Below are 24,385 nucleotides of genomic sequence, written 5' to 3' on the forward strand. Positions count from 1 at the left end.
GGGTTGAACTCAGCACTCGAGGCAAACGCAGGTAAGATGTCACCCCCCCCCCCAACCTATCATCATGCGGGGGGGCAGCTTTAGTTATAAATGAGTATTTATTGCTTTTTATTGAGCCGAAAATGAACGTGGCTTGAAGTCGAGAGCCTAATCGATATGAAGCGAGAGATCGTAGCGGGGAGGAACTTTGTTTTCAGAGTAATTCCGCAAGTAATTTTATTCCCCGGTAGGGAACAAGTCTATTTCTGCGGCATTTCCAAGAAAGCCCGCTTGTGACTTTTCCAGTCGATCTCCGTTGGAGCCTGCAGATTGCCACCATGGCTCCCCCTTCCACCCCCCCATGTTAAAATAGCAACTGTAACGGAACCTGGAAGTGCGTTGGTCCATTCACGGTTGCAACAAACGTGAACTTTGCCGTTGGGCTCCTCATTAAGGAGCAGCAAGCTATGCAAAGCGTGCTGAAATATCCAATAGTTGGTTAGTGTGCATTTAAAAGTTTAGAAAAGGTTCGGTTGACCTGTAAAAGTTAATCCACATTCGAGGTTCATTCTGAATTTTCACCCGAAAGCCAAACTCCCAACTTTTTTGTTAGCTAGCTGCTCCCCTGACAACATTGTGGCAGTCGAACAGCTGCTATTCCTTCCTTTATAGATGACATCCATACTGCTCGTAATGTTGTTTTAGAAGCAACAAGGTGGACGCCTTCACAATAATGGTACACAGGGCGACATAAACATCAGTGCGAAAATTATAATGTAAGCGTTTCCGAGCGGCTAACAGCAAAGCTAATTTTGATCAACGCTTTGATGTCAAAAGAAAAACAAAGATATAATGTCATTTGGAGAACGCTGATTGAACTCAAAACCCCAAATTAAAGTGTAGACGAACAACAAATAACAGCTGAGAGTTACAGGATTTATTGCACTAATATACTTTTAGCCATCCTTGCTAACCGATACGCTAACATAGTTTTCCATTTCGGGCTTTCGAATGTCCGTGCGTAGCCGCTGAGCTGCTCATAGCCGATTATGCTCTGCCATGAAAAGATAACGAGACCACCTAAGCACTTATTCTGATGTTTTGCTGTTCTTTTATATTATCTTAGCTGCTAGCCTAGCTTGTTAATCTTGTGTTTTTCTCTTTTTTTTTGCTACGTGTTTGGAATGCTTCGTTTGGGACACCTTGTCCTCCTTTGGTGATAATGAGTCCTCGCACATCCTGAAACGGAGAAGCCACTTTTCCATTTGCTGACGGAATGTTTTCTTCAGACCGCATACACGTATTTGTAAATGACATGTTAATACCGGATTATATGTTCGTACTGTTATTATACATGGTAGTCGGGGGCCATTTTCTTGGAAATGTTGTCAGATGTGTTATGTCCCTCGAGGTACGTCGTAATGAGGTTTGACGGCACTTGCGTTAAGAGAAGTGACCCCCCCCCCCCTTATACTCAATCCGTCTTTGATAACGTGACAATTAAATCGTTAGTGGCTGCCACCTGATTGATCGGAGCTAAAAATAGCCGCAGTCAGAGAAGCGCATTGGGGACGCATCCGAGGAGAACGTGAGCTCCAATCAAATGTCACGCCGCATTACTTTCCGAAAATATTATAACAGGCTTGGGAGTTCTCCCGCTTGTTGTTTTGAAGGCGGCAAAACGCAAATTGGCTAAAAGTACGGAGCTTTAACAACGGTCGAGATTAGACGAGCAACCGGATGCCGGCCGCGTTCCCGGAATCCTTTGAGGGAGGCGTTCTCATCATTGCGACAACACAGCATAATCTTTGGTGCGAGGGGTGCTGACCAAATGACACTATCCCCTCCACCCCCATTTCCTATTCTTTGACAGGATATGAGAAGCTGTGTGTGTGTGTATAGCGAGCAAATGGAAGGGCCTCGGCGTGCTGCTGCTGCCAGGAGGAAGCCAAGCTCTTATCAAGTCCTGACAAAGTCCTTCTGTTGGAGGGGCTCTAAGCTGCTACAAAACACCAAGAGACAGGTCCAGGTAGAGAGATTTCTGGAGAGATGTTTCATATATAACAAGGGGGATGAGAAAAACATCTCTTTTGCAGGAAAGAAAGTGAGCTGGTGTACACTTGAACAGTGGAGTTTTTTTTTTTTAATCATTCTTATCGCGATACAACCATCCCAAAGCACAAAAACTTCAGGGTTTTGTATTATTCTGTTCAGATATTTCATCAACAGCAATGCACTGAACCGAAGAGGCAAGATTTTTTAAAATTAATATGGCCTTCTTGTTGTTGTAGTTGCTTTATAAATAAAAAACAACAACAACAACAATCTTGAAGGCTTCAACTTTGTACTCACAGAATTGTTAAGATTAGTTTTGCTGGCCAGAATTCACAGGGTACCTTCATTTTTAATTGAATAAAACAAAATAGCAAGCAAAATAGTTTTGATAAAATGATTTTAAGTGGCGAATAAAAAACTAATTCAGAAAAATGTGGGCATTCATAGGTCAAGGTACCACAAATTTGGATTGTTTTGAAATGAAATCAAATTGAGTTGTCGCATCTGGTGGGGCACTTGCCAACATGCCCCTAATCCCTCATCACTAAGCGCCACTGCAATTCCAACTGCAATGTGGCTTTGCGAGACCCAAAGTCACGTTTTAGTCCTTTTATATTGAAACTAGCTGGTTCGCCGCCCTCCCGGCGGCTCATCAGCTAGTTCCTGCGGAAGGCTGGTAAGGTGGGCCTTCGGCCCACAAAAGTGTTGTTGCTTGGTTCAACTTTTTGTTCATCTTCATTGCTTATCGCGAAAATAAAGAGATGTTTAGCTCTACTAAATAACTAACAATTTCATTGCAATGCTTGTGGGTAGACAACATTTTTTCGCTAAGATGCCCGCGCGATCGTAGTGAGACACTGCCTGAGCGGCGCAGTGGCGGCGCGCAGCGGCGCGGTAAAGTAGGTACGTTTTGAAAAGGGACAGACGGAAGGACAGACCGCGTGCGGGACGACGCGCAATATACATATATAGATAAAAGAAGATGAGTAAAATAATATATGTATATACTGGGGCGGCCCGGTAGTCCAGTGGTTAGCACGTCGGCTTCACAGTGCAGAGGTACCGGGTTCGATTCCAGCTCCGGCCTCCCTGTGTGGAGTTTGCATGTTCTCCCCGGGCTTGCGTGGGTTTTCTCCGGGTGCTCCGGTTTCCTCCCACATTCCAAAAACATGCGTGGCAGGCTAATTGAACACTCTAAATTGTCCCTAGGTGTGAGTGTGAGTGCGAATGGTTGTTCGTTTCGGTGTGCCCTGCGATTGGCTGGAAACCGATTCAGGGTGTCCCCCGCCTACTGCCCGAAGACAGCTGGGATAGGCTCCAGCACCCCCGCGACCCTAGTGAGGATCAAGCGGCTCGGAAGATGAATGAATGTATATACTGTATATATATACAATATATATAGCAATAAACCGCACACACACACACACACACACACACACACACACACACACACACACACGCACACACACGCACACACACACACACACGTAAGACATGTCTACAAGTGGCGGCAGAGAGTCCTGGTGTCAACACGACACGCCGAGAAAAGCGCGGGCGGCACACAGGTGTCAGCCAAGCGCGCTCGCCTCGGGCCCAATGGCTGCGTGACGCTTACGAGACGAGGCAGAGGCGTACAAACTTTGCCACGCGCAATGGGAGGTGGGGGGGGGGGAGCGTTTTACTGTGTCAAGCCTCTCTGCTCCATATCGTCGTGAACGCGCACACATATGGCCCTTGCTAACGCGATCCGACACGGTGAAGTAATTATTGTAAGAAGCGGACGATCTGAATGACTCTTCAGCCACATAACGTATGACAGGGTTTGTTGTTATGGCAAACTCGGTACGGTGTCAGCACGTTTGCTCGGAGACCGACGAGCTTGACTTCTGCTGTTGAGAGAATTTTCAGCTCAAGCAATCAAAACTGACGGCAGCTCAGGAAGGAGGAGAGGGATGAGTACATCTTTGCGATTTCTGCAGCAATGCCTTTTTATAGGGAGAAACATAAAAACAAATGACAGGCACTCAATATGGCGGCGCCTTGGGAGTTTCACGCAGTCTGTGACCACACTCGTCGCACACGGATATCAAAAGCCAACAAAAGGCTGCTTCAAATGTGGTTTTAATATGAAAACTCGCACCCCGTGATATTGTACTTTTATACAACCACAGTAAAGATATATTTCAATAGAACGTAAAGGAATTAATCCAATTTTGCCTTTTTTATCCATCTTCACCAGATGGGGGCAGTATAATACAGACTTTTCGATATACATGGAAACAGTCTCAGCTACTCAGTAAGTCGCAGTAATGTTCGTTGTTCTTTGCAGAGGATAAAGAATGCCTGCGAGTGTTTTTATTCATTGCTTGAATATCTTTTTGCTATGCTATTCAGTTGCCCTTCTATTGCATTTGCCGCTTTGTGTTAGCATTATGCTATGGCAAATTCACGTGGTTTTAAAAGCACAAGGTGTCATTCTCTGTTTTCATTTAGTTTGACAGTAAGCGAGGAGTAGCTCTTCACGATCTGAGTTGAGTGCGAGTATCTTAACTTTTTGCGCACAAATGAGATAGCACAAATGAGGGCCTGGAGCATTAAAAACTCCAAGGCGCCTCCCTCCGTATCAGCAGTATGTTCCATCTGGCCCGCGATGATGGTCAGGGTACAATTGTTTCAGCCATATTCGACCATAAAAACAAATAGCTAGCGATTTGAACACATTAAAGCGTTTCATAACCAGCATCTCCAGTGCGGATGATGCATTTTCTTTACTTTTTTTTGTTTTTGTCACGTTATGAGATCACCATTGATTCTGAACTGCTTTCAGGCTTCTTCATTCATTCACCACAAGAATACCTATAAACAACGGAGAATCTGCCGTAATATACCTACGGCCAGTCAGCAGTACATGCCGCCTTTTTAGATATCGAGTATACACGTGATAGAATCTGCTTCTACCGGAGTGTCATTGCGGCAGAATAGCATAATTGTGTGATAATGAGCCACAACTGACAATAGTCAAAATATTACAAGTCAGGCACGTTCATTCTACAACAGGGGTGTCCAAACTTTTTGCCAAAGGGGCCAGATTTTATGTGGTAAAATGTCGGGGGGCCGACCTTGGCTGACATTCTTTACATTGAACAACAATATTGTTCAACAAATTTTAGTAAGCCAGTCTGTTTCACATTTCCATTTTTATTTTAATTTCAACAATCTTAAGAATTTCTTTGCGATTGGCTGGCAACCGATTCAGGGTGTCATATATCATATCAGCACCGCCCGCGACCCGAGTGAGGATCAAGCGGCTCATAAGATGAATGAAATGAATGAATGAATGAATGAATGAATGAATGAATGAATGAATAAGAATTTCTTTTGGTTCATTTGAAACAGGTATATCACATGCAACTGCTTATTCACTTGACTTTTTCTTAAACAGAAGTCTCCTGAGTGCAAATTGATTGATTTGAAACATAAAATGTATCACCATGACTTTTCAATAGTCAAAAAACCTTTGACTCGAACAACAGAGAAATGAACAAGCAATACACATATCCACAACTGCAAGGATCATTTGAAATATGACGTATCAGTCAATATAAACACGGAGTGATGTCTTGTTAACTCGTGAGTGATGCCCTCTAGTGTCTAAATGCTATTACTCATTTAGTGAATGCCATTACTCATTTAGCCACTAGAGGGAAGCAGTGTTCCATTGCGCCCAACCTGCGGGCCAGACGGCACTGATTTTATGACAGGGCCCGAGGGCCGGATGAAATTCGACCGCGGGCCGGATTTGGCCCCCGGGCCGGACTTTGCACATAGCTGTTCTACAAGGACAACCAAAGTTGTTCTACCAGTACATTGAATTGCCTTAGTAGTGAAGACAAATGAGTCTTGCTTAGTAGGTGGGCCTTACGATGGATATCAAAGAAAACAAATAAATGCTCAAATGGCTTTTCATGAAACTGTGGTAAATCTCTCCCCAGCTCCCCCCCCCTCCCCCCCCAACTCGACCAGTTTCTACACCTTCTGCACCTCAATTAGCACAGTGACCTTTAAAAAAAAAAATGTTGTAGTGTTGGCGTTAATAAAATATTCCACTCAATTACAAAGCAATTTCGGACTGCTGGAGGGCAAATGGTAGAGTGACACAAAAGGTCCCAGATGGCAGTACGAGTGGGACCATGATTGATAGCTGGAAATAGCCAAACCAAACAAGAAACACTCAAGATTTGGGAATTTTTTTTTTTTTTTGGTATGAAATTAGTACGTCTCCAGAGTGTCTGCGTATTCATAACGCGTGACGCTTTTTTTTCTATTTACCTACACTTAAAGAATGAGAATCACAGCCTAACATCCAAAATAGCTCTTTTAAATCCGTGCATTTGTTGAGATACGTTCATGCACCCTGTAACACGATAAGCCGTCCACTGTCGTGACCGCTGTCCCTGAAAGGGTTAATGAAAACAAAGGGCGAGAACGATCCAGACAAATTTGAAGAGAGTCAAACCGCTTTAGAAATGAGACAAGTTCACTTGCTTTATAAAGTTGACAATCTTCAATCATTTTGATGTGAAAGCCAAAAGAAAAAAAAAACATTTTGCGGTTGAATATCAAGCAGCTTTCTCAATGCTCACAAGAGAAAAAATAAAAAATAAAAATTGCTTAGATAACCAAAAGTCACCTTTCCTCAAACAGATGCTTTCAAGCAAAGATTTGGTGTCTCCAACAGTTGAAGTATACAAATGAGGCATATCGCAATACTAAGAAATGATGATAAAATTGTACATGTAGAGGGGAAAAAAAATAATACAAGCAGCAAAAAAAAAAAAAAAAAAAAATCCTAAATAGGAAAATGTTACTTAGCTGTCCAGCTGATTAAAATATAACATGAGCTATCCAAAGTACATTTCTGATTCCACACGAAGATTATACGTCTTAAGTCTGGCGAGGTAGATTCCTGCCCGCACCCGTAATTCACTCCGGCCGACCAAATACATAAAAAGAATGAGAATAATGAACAGCATTATGAGGAAATGTAAATGTAATCTTGTATGGAAATGCGGAGAGTTCGGAAATAAATAATGCAGGAAGGGTGGATAAAACCATTTGGGGATATTCTTCCACAATTTTCACTTTATCGCGTGAATTATCGTTACTTATTATATTTAAAATATTAACCGCCTCTTTGCGTCGGTAAAATGGAGATAAACTTGCACGAAACTTGGGATGACTTCTCGTCTATGGTAGCTGAGGGGAAATGAGCTCTGCTGCGCTGTCATAATTCTGGCGAGGCATATTTTATCACGCAATTTAGAATAATTCACGACTTCTCTCTTTTTAGCTGATTTTTATTGTGACGAATATTAGTGAGGAGGCAGGGGGGGGGAAAAAGGATGCAATTTTGCTGCATGTGCTCTAAAAGCTACACGTCGGCATTTTAAGGGCACATAATACGGGAAATGGACTTTTATGTTGCATGTATATGAACAGTTGGGGCTTCCGGAAAATGTAAATCTTAAATCTGTCAATTTATGAAAATGTTTCTGCAAACGGCAGCCGGTTGGACACTCGGTGCTTAGCATACCTGCCTCACAGTTCAGGTTGAATGCGAGACGGCAACTAAATTAGGCGTCCGTGTGCCACAAACACACTTTTTTTTATTGTTTGTTTTTTTGCACATGCAAAAGTAGCAAAGAAAAACATTGGGAAAAACTGACGAAAACAAAAAAAATCATAATAATGAAAAATGTATAAAGACGTGGGCGGCCCAGTAGTCCAGTGGTTAGCACGTCGGCTTCACAGTGCAGAGGTACCGGGTTCGATTCCAGCTCCGGCCTCCCTGTGTGGAGTTTGCATGTTCTCCCCGGGCCTGCGTGGGTTTTCTCCGGGTGCTCCGGTTTCCTCCCACATTCCAAAAACATGCAAGGCAGGCTGATTGGACGCTCTAAATTGTCCCTAGGTGTGAGTGTGAGTGCGGAGGGTTGTTTGTTTCTGTGTGCCCTGCGATTGGCTGGCAACCGATTCAGGGTGTCCCCCGCCTAATGCCCGAAGACGGCTGGGATAAGCTCCAGCTCCAGCACCCCAGCGGCTCGGAAGATGAATGTATAAAGACGTAAACATGTGATGTACTCATACATTATTCCAGGAGTAAAAAATAATCCAGGTACCTGCAGCTTTGGGGAAGACACATTTATGACTTTTCACAAATCGTTTTTTTAAGGCCGCATCGATCAAATTTAACAGCCCTCATTCACTAATGCGGCCACGAGGCTGTAAAACACGTTTCACACGTTTTTGTTGTACGGTGATTGCAGAGTAATTACAAAGTTTTCAAAAAGTTGTTTATTGGGTCTGGCATTTTCAAGACTCTTGAACAATGGATTTAATGTTCGGGGGTCATTTTTAAGGATAATTAGGGCTGCACTTGTGGTAAAATCGAATTCAATAGTTTTTAAGTACCTGCAGAGAGCCTGGGAATGCGGACGAGTAATGAGCCAGAATTGAAAAATATGATCTTTTTTTTTTTTTTAATGAGCCGTCGCTTGGAATATATATATATACTGTATATATTTTTTATATTTGTGCTGTGAGTCAAACTTCTACCAATGAGTGAGCTACATGTACGCCGCTGATTAAAAGTGGGGCAAGAAACGGAGAGTGACAGTCACAAGACACTTTCAGCACTTATTTATTGATTGTTATTATTACTATTATTATTAGTGACGAATTTAAGTTATCAAGAAAATAAGAAATAACAGTGGTAGGGGTTTTTTTTGAAGCTAGATAACACTTTGTGTACAGCAAGGGGTGTGCAACAAACAGGTTTGTCTTTAGCTGGCGCACTCGAAAAATAGGGACTGTATTACTTGCTTGAAAAATCTCTCTCATTGCTCCATTGTTTTTTGTTTTTTTTTTTTTTTTTGGTGGTATGTTATGGACATGTGAGTTGTCTATGTGCTGTGCAAGCTGTAAATATTAGAGATTTTGCACCCTGCATTTTACTCATCGTTAGCGATCCATTTTGTTGGATGCACAATATGTGTGCTAATTAGCGCTCACCGTGTGATTATATCCATCCATCCATTTTTTGATCCGCTTTATCCTCACAAAGGTCGCGGGGCATGTTGGAGCCTAATTCAAGTTGTCTTCTGGCTGGCAACCAGTACAGGGGACACCCTGAACTGGTTGCCAGCCAATCGCAGGGCACACCGAGATGAACAACCAGTCGCACTCAAAATCACACCCAGGGACAATTAAGAGTGTTCAATCAGCCTGCCATGCATGTTCTTGGAATACGGGAGGAAACCGGGGTACCCGCAGAAAACCCGCGCAGGAAGAAGACCGGGAGCCGGGATCGAACCCACGACCTCTACACTGTGAGGTCGACGCGCTAATCACTTGATGATTGGGCCACCCGTGTGATTTAAAGTTCTTGTATTTTATTTTTGTGCTGCTATTTTGATAGTGAAGGTCATTCCATTTTCTTCATGTGCTACAACATTTAATTATAATAAATTCTCATTAAATGTAGATGAATTATTCATCCTACTGATAAGAGAACCTTTTTGAGTTTTCCTTTACTCCACCGATAAAGAGATGCCAATAAACATCACCCTGACGAATCCGGAATTTTCTTCCAAAAGAATAAGACAAAAACTAAAATGGCTGCCAGAAATCAAGACTGCTGTGCAGCTCTCGTTGCGCATGTTGCCTCCCCACCCCCCTTCACAACATCAATATCAATATCATCATGACTATTAACCACCGGGTCAGCCTGACACACCACAGGAGCGGCCTGGATGGCGATGCACCGTGACATCGCGCAAACACACACAGCGGACTGCATGTTTTATAGCGGCCGACTAAATCATTCGGCACCCGGAGGGCTCGCCCACAGGGAGACATTATTCTCTCGCTAACAAGCTGAATCTCGCCGGAGGTGCCGCTGACATAAATTGGGCACTCCTCTGGTAACATTCATTCATTCATTCATTCATCTTCCGTACCGCTTGATCCTCACTAGGGTCGCGGGGGGTGCTGGAGCCCATCCCAGCCGTCTCCGGGCAGTAGGCGGGGGACACCCTGAATCGGTTGCCAGCCAATCGCAGGGCACACATAGACGAACAACCATCCACGCTCACACTCACACCTAGGGACAATATAGAGTGTTCAATCAGCCTGTCATGCATATTTTTGGAATGTGGGAGGAAACCGGAGCACCCGGAGAAAACCCACGCAGGCCCGGGGAGAACATGCAAACTCCACACAGGGAGGCCGGAGCTGGAATCGAACCCGGTACCTCTGCACTGTGAAGCCGACGTGCTAACCACTGGACTACCGGGCCGCCCCTCTGGTAACAAAAGCCCACAAATCCCACCGATTCATTTTTATTGGAATACATTTTTAATTAAAAAGGCATGTTTTCTATGTTGCTTTTGTTGAAAAAAATAAGTGTTCGGTCTAAAAAAGCAAATCAGAAATTGTGCACATTTGAGCGGCAGAAATTGGGAGGATTTTGACTTCATAAAATGATGCAAATGGCTTTCACAGAATTTATGCGTTCGGTGTTGCCACTGGGCATTTAATTATCTGCCTCGTACGCTTGACTGTCATTGTGTTTTAAGGCCGCCGAGGTTTGACAGTTTTATTTTGTTATTTGGCCTCCGCAGAGAAGATGCAAGAAAAATTGTAATTTGCTCATAAAAGTTGCTTGACTCCCGCAAAATAATGCACCCCCTCGTTTCTTAAATGATGGCTACGGCCCCGTTGTCACATATGGCTCGTGTCAGACTGAAGAAATTAAAAAGAACTGCTTGTAAATTGGCTTGAATGAATGGCTGGGATGTAAAAGAATCGGGTCTATGGAGAGCCCGCCCATGCATCAAGTGTGAAATTAAACAGGCAAATAAATCCTCATTTTTCAAAAAAAAAAAAAAAAACGTGTCTTTGAACAATCGGTCTTGCACTTCCACCCTGCTAAATTAAATTTAATGGTTCATTTTAAGCCATCTGCTGAAAGTGGCCCGTGGTGGCTTTGCGAAGACGTCGTTCATTTTGCAGTCTGGACGCACGGCGGTGACTCAGGACCGGATGCACAAAGAAGGAACTGCGGCCGCTGATAGCGCCTGTAATTGCACCACCTTAATGTCCTATTCTTTTGGGGCGGTGGGGGGTGAGGGGGGGGGGGGGGAATATAGTCGCAAGACGGGTCCGTAAGTCACTAAATTGGCATCACTCGGTAGCCCCCGGGCTTTGTCGAAACGCTTCTCGCTCGACCCCCCCTGGTCGTCATGGCAACAAAAGCTATCCTCAGCAGCCGCAAAAGACGGAGAAACAAAACAACATATTTCGAGTGAAATGACATTGGTGGATGATAAGTGTTCTGTATCCTTTGTGTATTTTCGCAATGGAATATCGGAGATCTTTTAGGAAGACGCGCTTTGAGATGGTTAAAAATAAAGTGCATAGGATGGTTCTTTGAAAGCATTGTTACAAACTACAGGCCTGTAAAACAATAATTTGATTTTTATTTATTTTTTTTTTAATCAGGAAAACTTTGTGGAGGGGGGTACTTATTCTAATTTAACTAATTTATTTATTTTTTTAATCAAAACATAGTTTCATCAGAATTATAAAGAACAATAACATTATCAAGTATCAGTACTTGGTATCGGCGTACTTGGGTTTTCAACTCTGACCTGGTCTGAAAGCAAACTGCCATATAAATCAGGATAGAAATTTGCGGAGTGTTACTATAAATTTTGATTAAATCATGACACAGGCATCGATCGTCACGCTTGTCTTGCGGTGTTGAGGCTGCCCTCATAAAAGTTTAGTATCGGCGGGATGATGTTGTTCACTCCCTACTCGGTGGGAGTGCCGTCTACTCTATCAGTAAGCCGGGAGAAAAAAAAAAAAAAAAAGGCTGAACGGTCGTAACTTTGGCAGGCAGTTTAAAAATGACTTTTGGGGCCTTTCATAAGCATTTTGGTCTTGAACATGTTCAAGAATTTGGAAAACTTTCCAAACCTCCAAAAACTATGTTTTTTTTCCCCCTTTTTTTAATGGCTTGTGCCATCGTGGATGCTGTTGTTTTTTCCCCCCCTCTGGACAACAGTTTTATTATTATACAGTAGATAATTCTTGTGAAAAAAAAAAGAAAGAAAGAAACCTCCCCAAGCCTCCCCAAAGTTGACATCCTCCCGCCACGCAAAACTTTCAGCCAACAATTACTTTACAATCCAGCCACTGGAACCATGTCATTGGCAGTGGTGATTAACAATGATGATGAGGTTTGCAACCAGATTCCAACGCCACGCCACGAGATGGAATGAGGTAACGCGCTGAAAAGTAAATCCCGCCAATGAACTCAAAAGAAGAAATTAAAAAAAAAAAATCCATCACTCATCGCCTCCCCGCAGGCCGCGTAGATGTCGATCAACACGGTTGCGACAGACGGCTTAATAAGACAACGGCGGTGTGGGAGTTTCCTCGCTGAGAGGAAAGGAGCGGCCAAAAGTCAAAATGCGACACTATATGATGAGTAAATGTCATCATTGCACAGAGCTGGAATAGAACCGGGTACCTCTGCACTGTGAGGTCGCCAGAAACAAATATTGATCAATGACAATTAGATTATTGCTTTTGAATTTCGGTACAACAGAGGGTTGTTTTTTTCCCCCCCAACAAATTGGAAACAGAACTGGACAAAAATTAGGACAAAACAAAAAAACAAAAACAAAAAAAGGTGCCATTAAGGTGTATGTTCGCATCACGGATGTCTTCAAAGTCATAATTGGTTAGTCCGCCTCTTCAAATGGTGACAAGTTTGTTTGTTGAAGCGGTGTGGACCACACATGGACCAGAGGAAGTGAACGAGAAAGAGGATAAGAAGGAATATTATTGACAAGAACATGTCGTAGTGCTTCTGTAGGATGATAATGATCCATCCATCCATCCATCCATCATCTACCGCTTATCCGGGGCCGGGTCGCGGGGGCAACAGCTTTAGCAGGGAAGCCCAGACTTCCCTCTCCCTAGCTACTTCGTCCAGCTCTCCCCGGGGGATCCCGAGTCGTTCCCAGGCAAGCTGGGTGACATAGTCTCTCCAGCGTGTCCTGGGTCTTCCTCGGGGTCTCCTCCCGGTGGGACATGACCGGAACACCTCACCGGGGAGGCGCTCAGGAGGCATCCGAATCAGATGCCCAAGCCACCTCATCTGGCTCCTCTCGATGTGGAGGAGAAGCGGCTCGACTCTGAGCCCCTCCCGGATGACCGAGCTTCTCACCTTATCTCTAAGGGAGAGCCCGGACACCCTGCGGAGAAAACTCATTTCGGCCGCTTGTATCCGGGATCTCGTTCTTTCGGTCACGACCCATAGCTCGTGACCATAGATGAGGGTTGGAACATAGATCGACCGGTAAATTGATGAATGATAATGATTATTGTTCTAATTACGGATTTTAAAAAAGATGTATTGATCCGCTTGGTGTCACCGCGGAGGACATTGTTTTATTTGTATGAGTGCATTTATACAAGCAAACCAATTTGAACCATTTATCCCAAACAAGCCCCTTTTTATCCCCTAAAAAAAATGACATAACAGCTATACATTCCACTTTATCGCACTCTCTTTTACGAGCCGCTTACATAAACAGCTCACGCTGCGATGATCTCAAAAGCTCCGCGACAAATGGCAGGTGTGCCACTGCAGCATAAACAGCGGTTGGAGGCATTTATTGTAGCTAACAACGACTAGGAGGCCCTCTCATTTCCCTCTGACAGATGGACGGGAGCGACCATAAAGCCCGGGCAGAAATCATTAAGCCGGCCAAAACCCAGCAGAGCCGTTTTGATTGTGTGGCCCCCCCCCCCCCCAACCCCCGCCAACCCCGAGCTGCAGGCATAACTTACCCGATTGCTCATATAACTTACTGCATTGCGTGGTGACAGACGTGAGCGTCTCTGGACATTTACACCGTGATTTGTGATCGCGGCTTGTTCTCTCTGGGAAGGGGTGGGGGGTGGGGGGGGGGAAATCGCCCGGCTGCGGGGTGAGCCGGCTCTCGGTTTAAAAGAGCGAGCAGATTAGACACCCTCAGCAGGAGAGACGGCGGTCAGGCAGGAGAAAAGCTCCAGCACCTGGCCTTTAACGCTTTTCACGGCTCATCATTTGCAGTCGCTGCCAGCTGCTTGCGGCCCACTCTGCACCGTTTTGAAGCCGACGGCGGCCCCCCGCGGACAAGCGAGCTTCCGGTCCCGACCTTCTTTGAGGGTCGGGCGACCGTAGCTTTTTCAAAGTGTCGATCAATGATCAGGCCAGCTGTGCATTGTGCTGCTCCATCGATGGACGAATAAAACTGAGCGGCGTCGGGGAAGTGGGGCTGGCGTTGGGATTTAGAGACGCCGTCGGTGGCAGCAACTCCAGTAGCACAAATGTGAACCGCAAACTTCTCCCTCTTTCATCGATTAAAAGAAAAAAAATCTTTGCCCGCCTCGGTGTTATTGTGGAAGTGCTCCAACATTCATTCATTCATTCATCTTCCGAGCAACTTGATCCTCACTAGGGTCGCGGGGGGAGCTGGAGCCTATCCCAGCTGTCTTCGGGCAGTAGGCGGGGGACACCCTGAATCGGTTGCCAGCCAATCGCAGGGCACACAGAAACTAACAACCATTCTAACTCACACTCACACCTAGGGACAATTTTAGAGTGTTCAATCAGCCTGCCACGCATGTTTCTTGGAATGTGGGAGGAAACCGGAGCACCCGGAGAAAACCCAGGCAGGCCCGGGGAGAACATGCAAACTCCACACAGGGAGGCCGGAGCTGGAATCGAACCCGGTACCTCTGCACTGTGAAGCCGACGTGCTAACCACTGGACTACCGGGCCGCCTGTGCTCCAACATTCATTCATTCATTCATCTTCCGAGCCGCTTGATCCTCACTAGGGTCGCGGGGGGAGCTGGAGCCTATCCCAGCTGTCTTCGGGCAGTAGGCGGGGGACACCCTGAATCGGTTGCCAGCCAATCACAGGGCACACAGAGACGAACAACCATCCACGCTCACACTCACACGTAGGGACAATTTAGAGTGTTCAATCAGCCTGCCATGCATATTTTTGTAATGTGGGAGGAAACCGGAGCACCCGGAGAAAACCCACGCAGGCCCGCGGAGAACCTGCAAACTGCACACAGGGAGGCCGGAGCTGGAATCGAACCCGGTACCTCTGCACTGTGAAGCCGACGTGCTAACCACTGGACTACCGGGCCGCCTGTGCTCCAACATTCATTCATTCATTCATCTTCCGAGCCGCTTGATCCTCACTAGGGTCGCGGGGGGAGTTGGAGCCTATCCCAGCTGTCTTCGGGCAGTAGGCGGGGGACACCCTGAATCGGTTGCCAGCCAATCACAGGGCACACACAGACGAACAACCATCCACGCTCACACTCACACCTAGGGACAATTTAGAGCGTTCAATCAGCCTGCCACGCATGTTTTTGGAATGTGGGAGGAAACCGGAGCACCCGGAGAAAACCCACGCAGGCCCGGGGGAACATGCAAACTCCACACAGGGAGGCCGGAGCTGGAATCGAACCCGGTACCTCTGCACTGTGAAGCCGACGTGCTAACCACTGGACTACCGGGCCGCCTGTGCTCCAACATTCATTCATTCATTCATCTTCCGAGCCGCTTGATCCTCACTAGGGTCGCGGGGGGAGTTGGAGCCTATCCCAGCTGTCTTCGGGCAGTAGGCGGGGGACACCCTGAATCGGTTGCCAGCCAATCACAGGGCACACACAGACGAACAACCATCCACGCTCACACTCACACCTAGGGACAATTTAGAGCGTTCAATCAGCCTGCCACGCATGTTTTTGGAATGTGGGAGGAAACCGGAGCACCCGGAGAAAACCCACGCAGGCCCGGGGGAACATGCAAACTCCACACAGGGAGGCCGGAGCTGGAATCGAACCCGGTGCCTCTGCACTGTGAAGCCGACGTGCTAATCACTGGACTGCCGGGCCGCCTGTGCTCCAACATGTAACGATATAATATCTCATACTTTTTTTTTTTACCTTTCGCCTTTCCTATGAATGGAAAAGCGATTAACCGCAGCGATGCTTGTCAAGCGCTGACTTCGGAGAAGCACGAAGCATCCGTAGCCGAGCATTTTATAGTCAAGGCAGATGGTGGGGGAGGTACAGCTCTCATGTAGGATATGTCATTCGAGCATGCGGGTGTAACCTCATGTTGGGACCGGTAACCGTAGAGAAAATCCACCAAACAATGCCGGATGGGCATATTTGCGCACAGACGCTCACAACTCCGTCATTGTGTCGACAGCTGTGTCATGCCTCATCCTGCCTATCCGAGAATTAATAACACGTCAAATTCAGTTACGGCGGCTCGTCTGCCTACGCTGAGTGACACGCCAAGCTCGAAAATCAATCCACTTAAAAACGAGCTCTCCCATTAAGCCCTGCCGGAGCCAACTTTAGCCGTCAGTCCTCCGGTGCCTCGGCCGACTGGGAATCGCCTCAGACAGGTGCCGACTGCGAGTATGCGACGCGGCACATTACGCGGCGCCGGCACATAACCGGCGAGTGCTTCAAAGCCGCTTCAGATGGAGTGTTAATAATCTATGCGGAGATTAATTATAAATCATCGTGCGCACTCCCTCCTGAGTCACTGCAACATCAGCCTTTTGTCGGACCGCGCTTGGACGCGCGCCGCCTTGCGTGGCAGTCCCCCTTCAGCATCCCAGAGAAATAAAGAGAAGTTTTGACCTTTCTGACAGTTATAGTGTGTCGATGCTTAAACCTGCCAAAAAAGCCTCTTTATAATAATATTGATCAATAAAAGCAAGTCAGGTTCTCACCGTTATTTCTGCGCCGTGGACCAGTTTATTGTGAAATGGAACAAGGACCATTTTCAGACCGGTGTGTTGGGAGGGACGGGCCAATTCCTTGCCACCCGCGTTTAGCAGATATCACTCCTTTCGACTTCTTTCTATGGGGTTATATTAAAGATAATGGATATTGAACAGGCGGCCCGGTGGTCTAGTGGTTAGCGCGTCGACCTCACAGTGCAGGGGTAGAGGGTTCAATTCCAGCTCGGGCCTCCCTGTGTGTGGAGTTTGTATATTCACCTGGGTGGCTTTTCTCCGGGTATTCCGGTTTCCTCCTTCATTGCATGACATGCCGATTGAACTCTCCGAATTGTCCCTTAGGTGTGAGGGTGAGCACGGATGGTTGTTAGTCTCCGTGTGCCCTACGATTGGTTATATTAAAGATGATGGATATTGAACAGGCGGCCCGGTGGTCTAGTGGTTAGCGCGTCGACCTCACAGTGCAGGGGTAGCGGGTTCAATTCCAGCTCGGGCCTCCCCGTGTGTGGAGTTTGTATATTCACCTGGGTGGCTTTTCTCCGGGTATTCCGGTTTCCTCCCTCATTGCATGGCATGCTGATTGAACTCTCCGAATTGTCCCTTAGGTGTGAGGGTGAGCACGGATGGTTGTTAGTCTCTGTGTGCCCTACGATTGGTTATATTAAAGATAATGGATATTGAACAGGCGGCCCGGTGGTCTAGTGGTTAGCGCGTCAACCTCAAAGTGCAGGGGTAGCGGGTTCAATTCCAGCTCGGGCCTCCCTGTGTGTGGGGTTTCTATATTCACCTGCGTGGCTTTTCTCCGGGTATTCGGGTTTCCTCCCTCATTGCATGGCATGCTGATTGAACTCTCCGAATTGTCCCTTAGGTGTGAGGGTGAGCACGGATGGTTGTTAGTCTCCGTGTGCCCTACGATTGGTTATATTAAAGATGATGGATCTTGAACAGGCGGCCCGGTGGTCTAGTGGTTAGCGCGTCGACCTCACAGTGCAGGGGTAGCGGGTTCAATTCCAGCTCGGGCCTCCCTGTGTGTGGGGTTTCTATATTCACCTGCGTGGCTTTTCTCCGGGTATTCCGGTTTCCTCCCTCATTGCATGGCATGCTGATTGAACTCTCCGAATTGTCCCTTAGGTGTGAGGGTGAGCACGGATGGTTGTTAGTCTCTGTGTGCCCTACGATTGGCTGGCAACCGGTTCAGGGTGTCACCAGCCTACTAGCCGAAAAAAGCTGGGATAGCAGCTGCAGCACCCAACAACTCACCAACCACTGATTACAATAAAACAACTTGCCTTTGTAATAAATTCCTCAAATTCAAAAGAGACTTTTATGAACCACCTAAATAGCAAGCAGCTGTTAACCGCAAATTGAAGCAGGCGATTATGATTTTCAGCACGTCCAACTATCATAACAAACGCGCACCCACCTGTACTCCTCCTGCGTGAAGATGGGAATGCGCGAGGGCTGAAGGACGGTGATCTCCACCAAGGTGCTATTCGTCTTCACCGGTTCGCCGTCGTCAAAGGCGATGACAAACAACTGCACGCACGCACACACACAGTGGTCAGATATTACACGCTGTTTACAACAGCCACCATCATTCGTTTTACAAGCACATGAAGGAGTGGGAACATTTTTGTCGCAACGCAGTGTCTGAGTTGTAATGAGCCGGTGTCTCATTACAACCATGTATCCTGAGAGTGCCTGCTTCTCTCTTTAAAAAAAAAACATCTTTAAAAATACCAAATAAACAGGCCAAGTCACCTTGTGATGATGGCCTGATATAACAAGCTGCGAGTGTTCAATCCCTGCTTGTGGATGCCAGGATAAAATGATATCCAATAAAGAGGTAGCGCCGGTCCAAAAACTCGATCGGATCATCACTATGTAGCAGTGACGTGCGTTCATGGTGAGGTTCACGGCTTGTGACCCACTAATTGCCACATTTTCAAAGTGCCGGCCGGATGTGCCATGAACTAAAAATAATGATAACCTACATCAGAATTTTTTTGTTTGTCTTTCGGCATGGGAAAAAAAATATAATGGCAGTGGATGGCGACACAACAAAAGGTTTTCATTGTAGTGGATGATGCACAACTGTGACATTAAGATTAAACATTTCAACTCTAGTAACCGCTGTCTCTGAAAGGGTTAAAGAGCCTGACATTCAAAAATGGTCAACTTGCCGACTGACTGCAAATGTGCTAACTGTTTTGGGGAAAAAAAAAACCCACTTTTTTTGGACATCTCAGTAGTGTAACTGGCAATTTGGGAAAAATATTTTTTCTCGACACGGGTAATAGTTTTCAACGTGGTGTTCTGTGGACCAAGTTGTAGTCCACAAGAAAGCCGAAAGGATCCCTGACAGGTTGGATTTTTCTGGATTTTGTTCTCCCTTTGGATATTTTAGATCCACTTCTCACTGCGGAGTTAGTGCGGGTTCTGTCTGTCGACAGAAATTACCTTTGGATATTTGGAGAGAAGTTGGTCTGCATTGTCATGTCATTTCTTCGCGACAATGGCAACAAATTTCAATCACAATAACGTCACTTCATCTGTCCATCCATCAGTCTTGTAATAAATCTTGTCTTGTATAAATGCTGTCGCCTCTACTCACTTTAAAGGTAAGGCTGGGTTCCTCATTGAGGTTGACCTTGGTGACAATCCTTCCGGTCACTTCTTCCACATCAAAGATGCTACCGCTATACGGCGACTTGTCTTGGTCTACTCTGTAGCGCACAAAACTGGCTGGAGTGCCCTGAAACGCACAAAAATCAGAAAAAGGAGATTATGGGAGGTCACAAAATGTTGCCGGAGCCCTCGAAAACAAAGCAACTGTTGGACCACACGGTTAGCACGTTGGCTTCACAGTGCAGAGGTACCGGGTTCGATTCCAGCTCCGGCCTCCCTGTGTGGAGTTTGCATGTTCTCCCCGGGTCTGCGTGGGTTTTCTCCGGGTGCTCCGGTTTCCTCCAACATTCCAAAAAACATGCGTGGCAGGCTGATTGAACACTCTAAATTGTCCCTAGGTGTGAGTGTGGATGTGGATGGTTGTTCGTCTCTGTGTGCCCTGCGATTGGCTGGCAACCGATTCGGGGTGTCCCCCGCCTACTGCCCGGAGACAGCTGGGATAGGCTCCAGCACCCCCCGCTACCCTAGTGAGGATCAAGCGGTTAGGAAGATGAATGAATGAATGAATGTTGGACCACACAGGTAGAACACAGGTTCCACCAAAATTGGATATTCAGAAGGTTGAATAAGAGAAAAGGTGGTCTTCATTTTATCTTTGTACAGTGGAACCTGTAGTTCAATTAGTTTAAAATTCGGAATTTGACCCCAAAATATATAAACAGCAAATTCTGAGGTCAAGCCACTGTTGCTAACTGGAGGTACATGTTCTGGCTGTTCAGTACAAAAATATGAAGGGATTATTGGATTATTTGCAAATTTTGAAACACTTTTGCTGAATATGCTTAAAAAATTATAATCATAAACAAATAAAGGAAGACACGGAATGATGAATTGTATAAAGGTTTCCCCATCTCATTGCTCTTAACCGTCAGCCCTTGATTGCACTTCCTTGTATAAATCAAATGTTATTGATGAATTCAGAGTTCTTGAGTTCAATGTTATTGAAAAAGTGGGAAACATTTTTTAGTACCGATAAATTCATCCCTACAGTCTCCGTAATAAATCACTCGCATTAATAATTAGTCGGCGCCGAGCGTTAACGGTGACACTTGGATTAAGATTAAACACACTTCCCAATTGCAGATCATCTTCATAGTTTTCCGTAGACTACTTTCCTGCGTAAGGACAGAACTGATCTTTTAATAATGGACTCCCTCCCACCCCCACCCCCCTTTCGATAAGATCTGTTGCCTAGAGGAATGGCCAGCCTGGAGACGACATTGACAACAGATAGAGCATGACCATGTCCCTGAGGGGGCTCTTTTTACACACTTGTTTTTATGGGGATAGGAGACCTTCTCAAGGGGGATTTGCAGGACAATGGAAAAGATTGTCAGAGTGGATCAACAATAAAACTCAAGAATAATGTTTGCACTGTCTCGTATAACCATCATAATGGCCGCCGCTTTGGTCAAATTAGCATTATGTACACATGATATACCGGCCAGAGTAATCTCATCAACTCAATATTTTATTGTTTGCTTTCTGATTACATGTCATCAATAAATAATGCAAATCATTGGCTTCAGCACGCGTATTAGCTCACGAAATCCATGTTGCAGAGTCAGACCAGTTGCTGGAGTGCTCATCTCAGTATAGTCTAAAGCATCACTGTAATTTCCATGACATTACATTTAGTCCTTTAATTCTTATGACTAACACTACATAAAAAAAAAAAATCCTAAATATTCGTCTAAATCGGCCAAATATTTTGCTGGTATTTGTCCGTTAATTTGTCATGACTTCATTGTAAAATGGTTGGTTAGCAGACAGAAAAGCGAGCGAAGATCACTGAAAGAACATTTCAAATTTTCACATTAACATTTACAATGCAGTACATTTTTCCATTTATAGTACGGCTACGCTGCAAAAACTGTTTTATATAAAACATATGTTAAACAGTTTGTAAATACCGCTACCACAAAATGTAATCAGATTAGCATAACTAGTTATCAACTAGCATAACAATGCTCCAGAAGCCTAGATGATGTCTCTGAATCTTCATAAAAACTAGTGCCAGTTGAGTTCACAGTTTATTTACCATAAAAGGGAGTGATCCAGGTAGTTTTATGTCCACGTTTGAGGTCGGCGAACAGGGGGAATCATTATCTGAAGCTAGTCAGTTAGCTGACTCACAGGAACGGGCAAGCTAGCATCACTGTAGCATAGTCAGACTATTTGCTAGCATCACCGTCGCCTAGTCTGACTATTTGCTGGAGATCTAAACATAATTGTTCTATTTTTTACATTAACTTACAATCATCAAATTATTCCCCTGATACAAATGGCCAATTTTCACAGCTAGTACTGATAAAACCACTTTAAAAGGGTATTTTTCGAACCACATATTTATCTGTTTACAAAGTCACATCCGTCATATTGATAGAAGTTGTAGATGTGCCAATGTGTCCGGATGTCTCTTGGATTAAAAAAAGCCATCGCTCAGCAGATTGGTCGCTTAGTGATATCCCTTATCAATCACTCATAAAGTGCTCCTGTCTTGGTTTCCGGTTGGGATAATGATTTTTCTATTTACACCTGATTTGAGGCATCATTCTTACTTGTCATCAAGAATGATGGACCTCAAAATCATTTCCCAAGCCCGTGGAGCTTTCCATGCAAGAAAAATAACACATTTTTAACCCCAAACTGGTCACCAGCCAATCGCAGGGCACACATAAACAAACAACAAATCGCACTCACAATAACATGCAAACTGCACACAGGAAGGCCAGGGCCCGGAATTGAACCCATGACATCTGCACTGTGAGGCGGATGTGCTAACCAGTCAAGCACCGTGCCAAGTATCAAACAAAAACATGTTTGTTTGTTTTTTAAGCACACATTTTACTGCCCTGTGAAAATTTGCTTCTTTGGACGGGTTGATCCCGTCTAATGCAAAAATTTAAAAAGCTGCTCACCCCTCCCCCCTTCGACTGCTGGTGTATGTATGGCTATTGCAAAGGGAACATTTATTAGATATAAGTAGCTCCAGCAAAAAGTACTTTCGAAATATTTAAAAAGTTGAACAACAACAAACAAGTATTATACACTACATCCTTTCCTTAATTTGTTTTTTTAATGCTTCACAGTGGACACATTATTCTATTACCATGGCGGAAATAAAATTCATGGCTGTTGGGTACTCAAGAAGCGCATCTGTGATGGCTTCACATCTACAGTAAGTGAGGGAGGGAAATTAAATGTTAAGCGCTAAATAACCCAATTTACTTCCACCCCACTCCATCTTATTAAACATGCATTTTATGAAAAGATAGGCGGCTCTCGACCAAACAGTAAGAGTATATTTTCTCCCGCAATGTCTCCCCCCCCCCCCAGTCATCAATAACAGACCTTTCAAACTTAGCCAGCAGGAATCATGCATTCAGGAGCATTTGTCTCCATGGTAATCACATTCAGAGTGATGGAGCACTAGATGAAAACACAGTCCTTTAGACATCACTGGCATCATTTCTCCCGAGGTGTAAACTGAATAGATATCGGTCTGCCCACAAAGCTAACAGGGATGGTCCAAACTGTTCAGAACTTTTGACAGAGACGTAGTACACCGTCTGGCTGTGATACATATTGTATTAGCCTTTGACGGGCACTCTATCACTAAAATGCTTTGAGCCCCAGGTCAATAAGAGACTGGGTTAGTCCACTCCTGTTAGGAAATCGAATTGGTGTGTCAGTCAAAGCCCCGCTTGCGTCACAGGCTCATTCGTTCACGTATGCCGACCACATCGACATGCTGGGGGTTGTGTTCTCATATCGAAGGAGGTTTTGAAAAGGTTGTTTTAGAGTCATATGCCTTGGGCAGAGGCAAGTGGAAAGAGGATTCGAATTTAACATAGAGCCTGTGGAGTCAGGTGAATTCCGCAAAAAAAATAAAAGAAAACCTGCTCCGAAGTGAGAAATGCACACTGGTGCCTTTAGATGTTTGGTTTCTTGACCATGCAAACACTCAAATCATCCTTCCCCATTGAAATAAATGGAAATCGAATTAATCCGTTCCAACTTCCCAAAGAGGAGAAAAATAGCGCTCGATATTATACCGACATAAGTAAAATATCGCATAAATGTTACTCCATCTCATTCAATTCAATGCAGATTTTGCTGCTCATTCTGGAAGGTGCGCCGTGGCCACGCGGGAACAGTATAAAAGACAATTCATACTTGCCGCCTGGATGACAACAGGCAATCATATTGCAGCGTGATGCGTCCTGCCTCAAACTCAAGTGGGATTCATCGTTACTCCTCCAAGCGGAGATAGAATACAGCGCGAGTATAACTTTGACCTCTGCGAGCTTCGTGCAAATACATAAAGCAAACTGCTAACAAATAGCATCACTCGTAGCAGAGTCAAAACGCTTTCAGCAAGGGATCTAAACACAAACGGCGCATCAACACATGTAAACAGACAAACAAACAGGCATATTTTCTTTATCCTCTGTGAAAAACGCTTACAAATAATGCAGTGTACCAAGTCATTTACGGGAGAGTCTTCTTCATTTGTGTCTGCACGACTGTATTACAATGTCCCCACGTGGCAAAATCGCCCACATCACAAGGCATAGCTGAATCACGATGCACAAATTATTCAGTGCTCAACTTTTCTGCTAATTACCGTATGATCGTATCTTTTATTATATTTCACTGTTTGAAACCACGCTATAAATTTGTAGGACCTTTTTGTGAAGGCTGGAATGGATTTTCATGCATTTCAATGGGGACCAGGTGTAATGAGGCACCAATATTTTGATA

At 45.1% G+C, this 24,385-nt stretch overlaps 1 protein-coding gene and 1 long non-coding RNA gene across 6 annotated transcripts in view; both read right to left on the reverse strand.

The window, feature by feature from the left end:
• The window catches only part of LOC127610106 (protocadherin-15-like), a 211,857-nt gene that overhangs the window by 37,340 nt on the left and 150,132 nt on the right, over nt 1-24,385 (reverse strand). For all 4 annotated transcript variants that reach the window (XM_052079848.1, XM_052079846.1, XM_052079845.1 and 1 more), the window contains 2 exons: nt 19,545-19,685; nt 18,354-18,466 (listed from right to left, as the gene is read on the reverse strand). In XM_052079848.1, coding sequence (XP_051935808.1) covers nt 18,354-18,466; nt 19,545-19,685 — 254 coding nt within the window. The remainder of the gene's footprint in view (nt 1-18,353; nt 18,467-19,544; nt 19,686-24,385) is intronic.
• On the reverse strand, nt 15,769-18,340 carry LOC127610148 (uncharacterized). 2 transcript variants are annotated; one of them, XR_007964753.1, is made up of 3 exons: nt 17,912-18,340; nt 17,455-17,648; nt 15,769-17,191 (listed from the first exon to the last, which is right to left on the reverse strand). It is a non-coding gene; the product is annotated as an uncharacterized LOC127610148 (long non-coding RNA). The 2 variants fall into 2 exon arrangements; XR_007964754.1 differs by having other exon boundaries at nt 15,769-17,122; nt 17,386-17,648.

The sequence above is a fragment of the Hippocampus zosterae genome, chromosome 11 (genome assembly GCF_025434085.1).
Source record: "Hippocampus zosterae strain Florida chromosome 11, ASM2543408v3, whole genome shotgun sequence".
Taxonomy (NCBI): domain Eukaryota; kingdom Metazoa; phylum Chordata; class Actinopteri; order Syngnathiformes; family Syngnathidae; genus Hippocampus; species Hippocampus zosterae.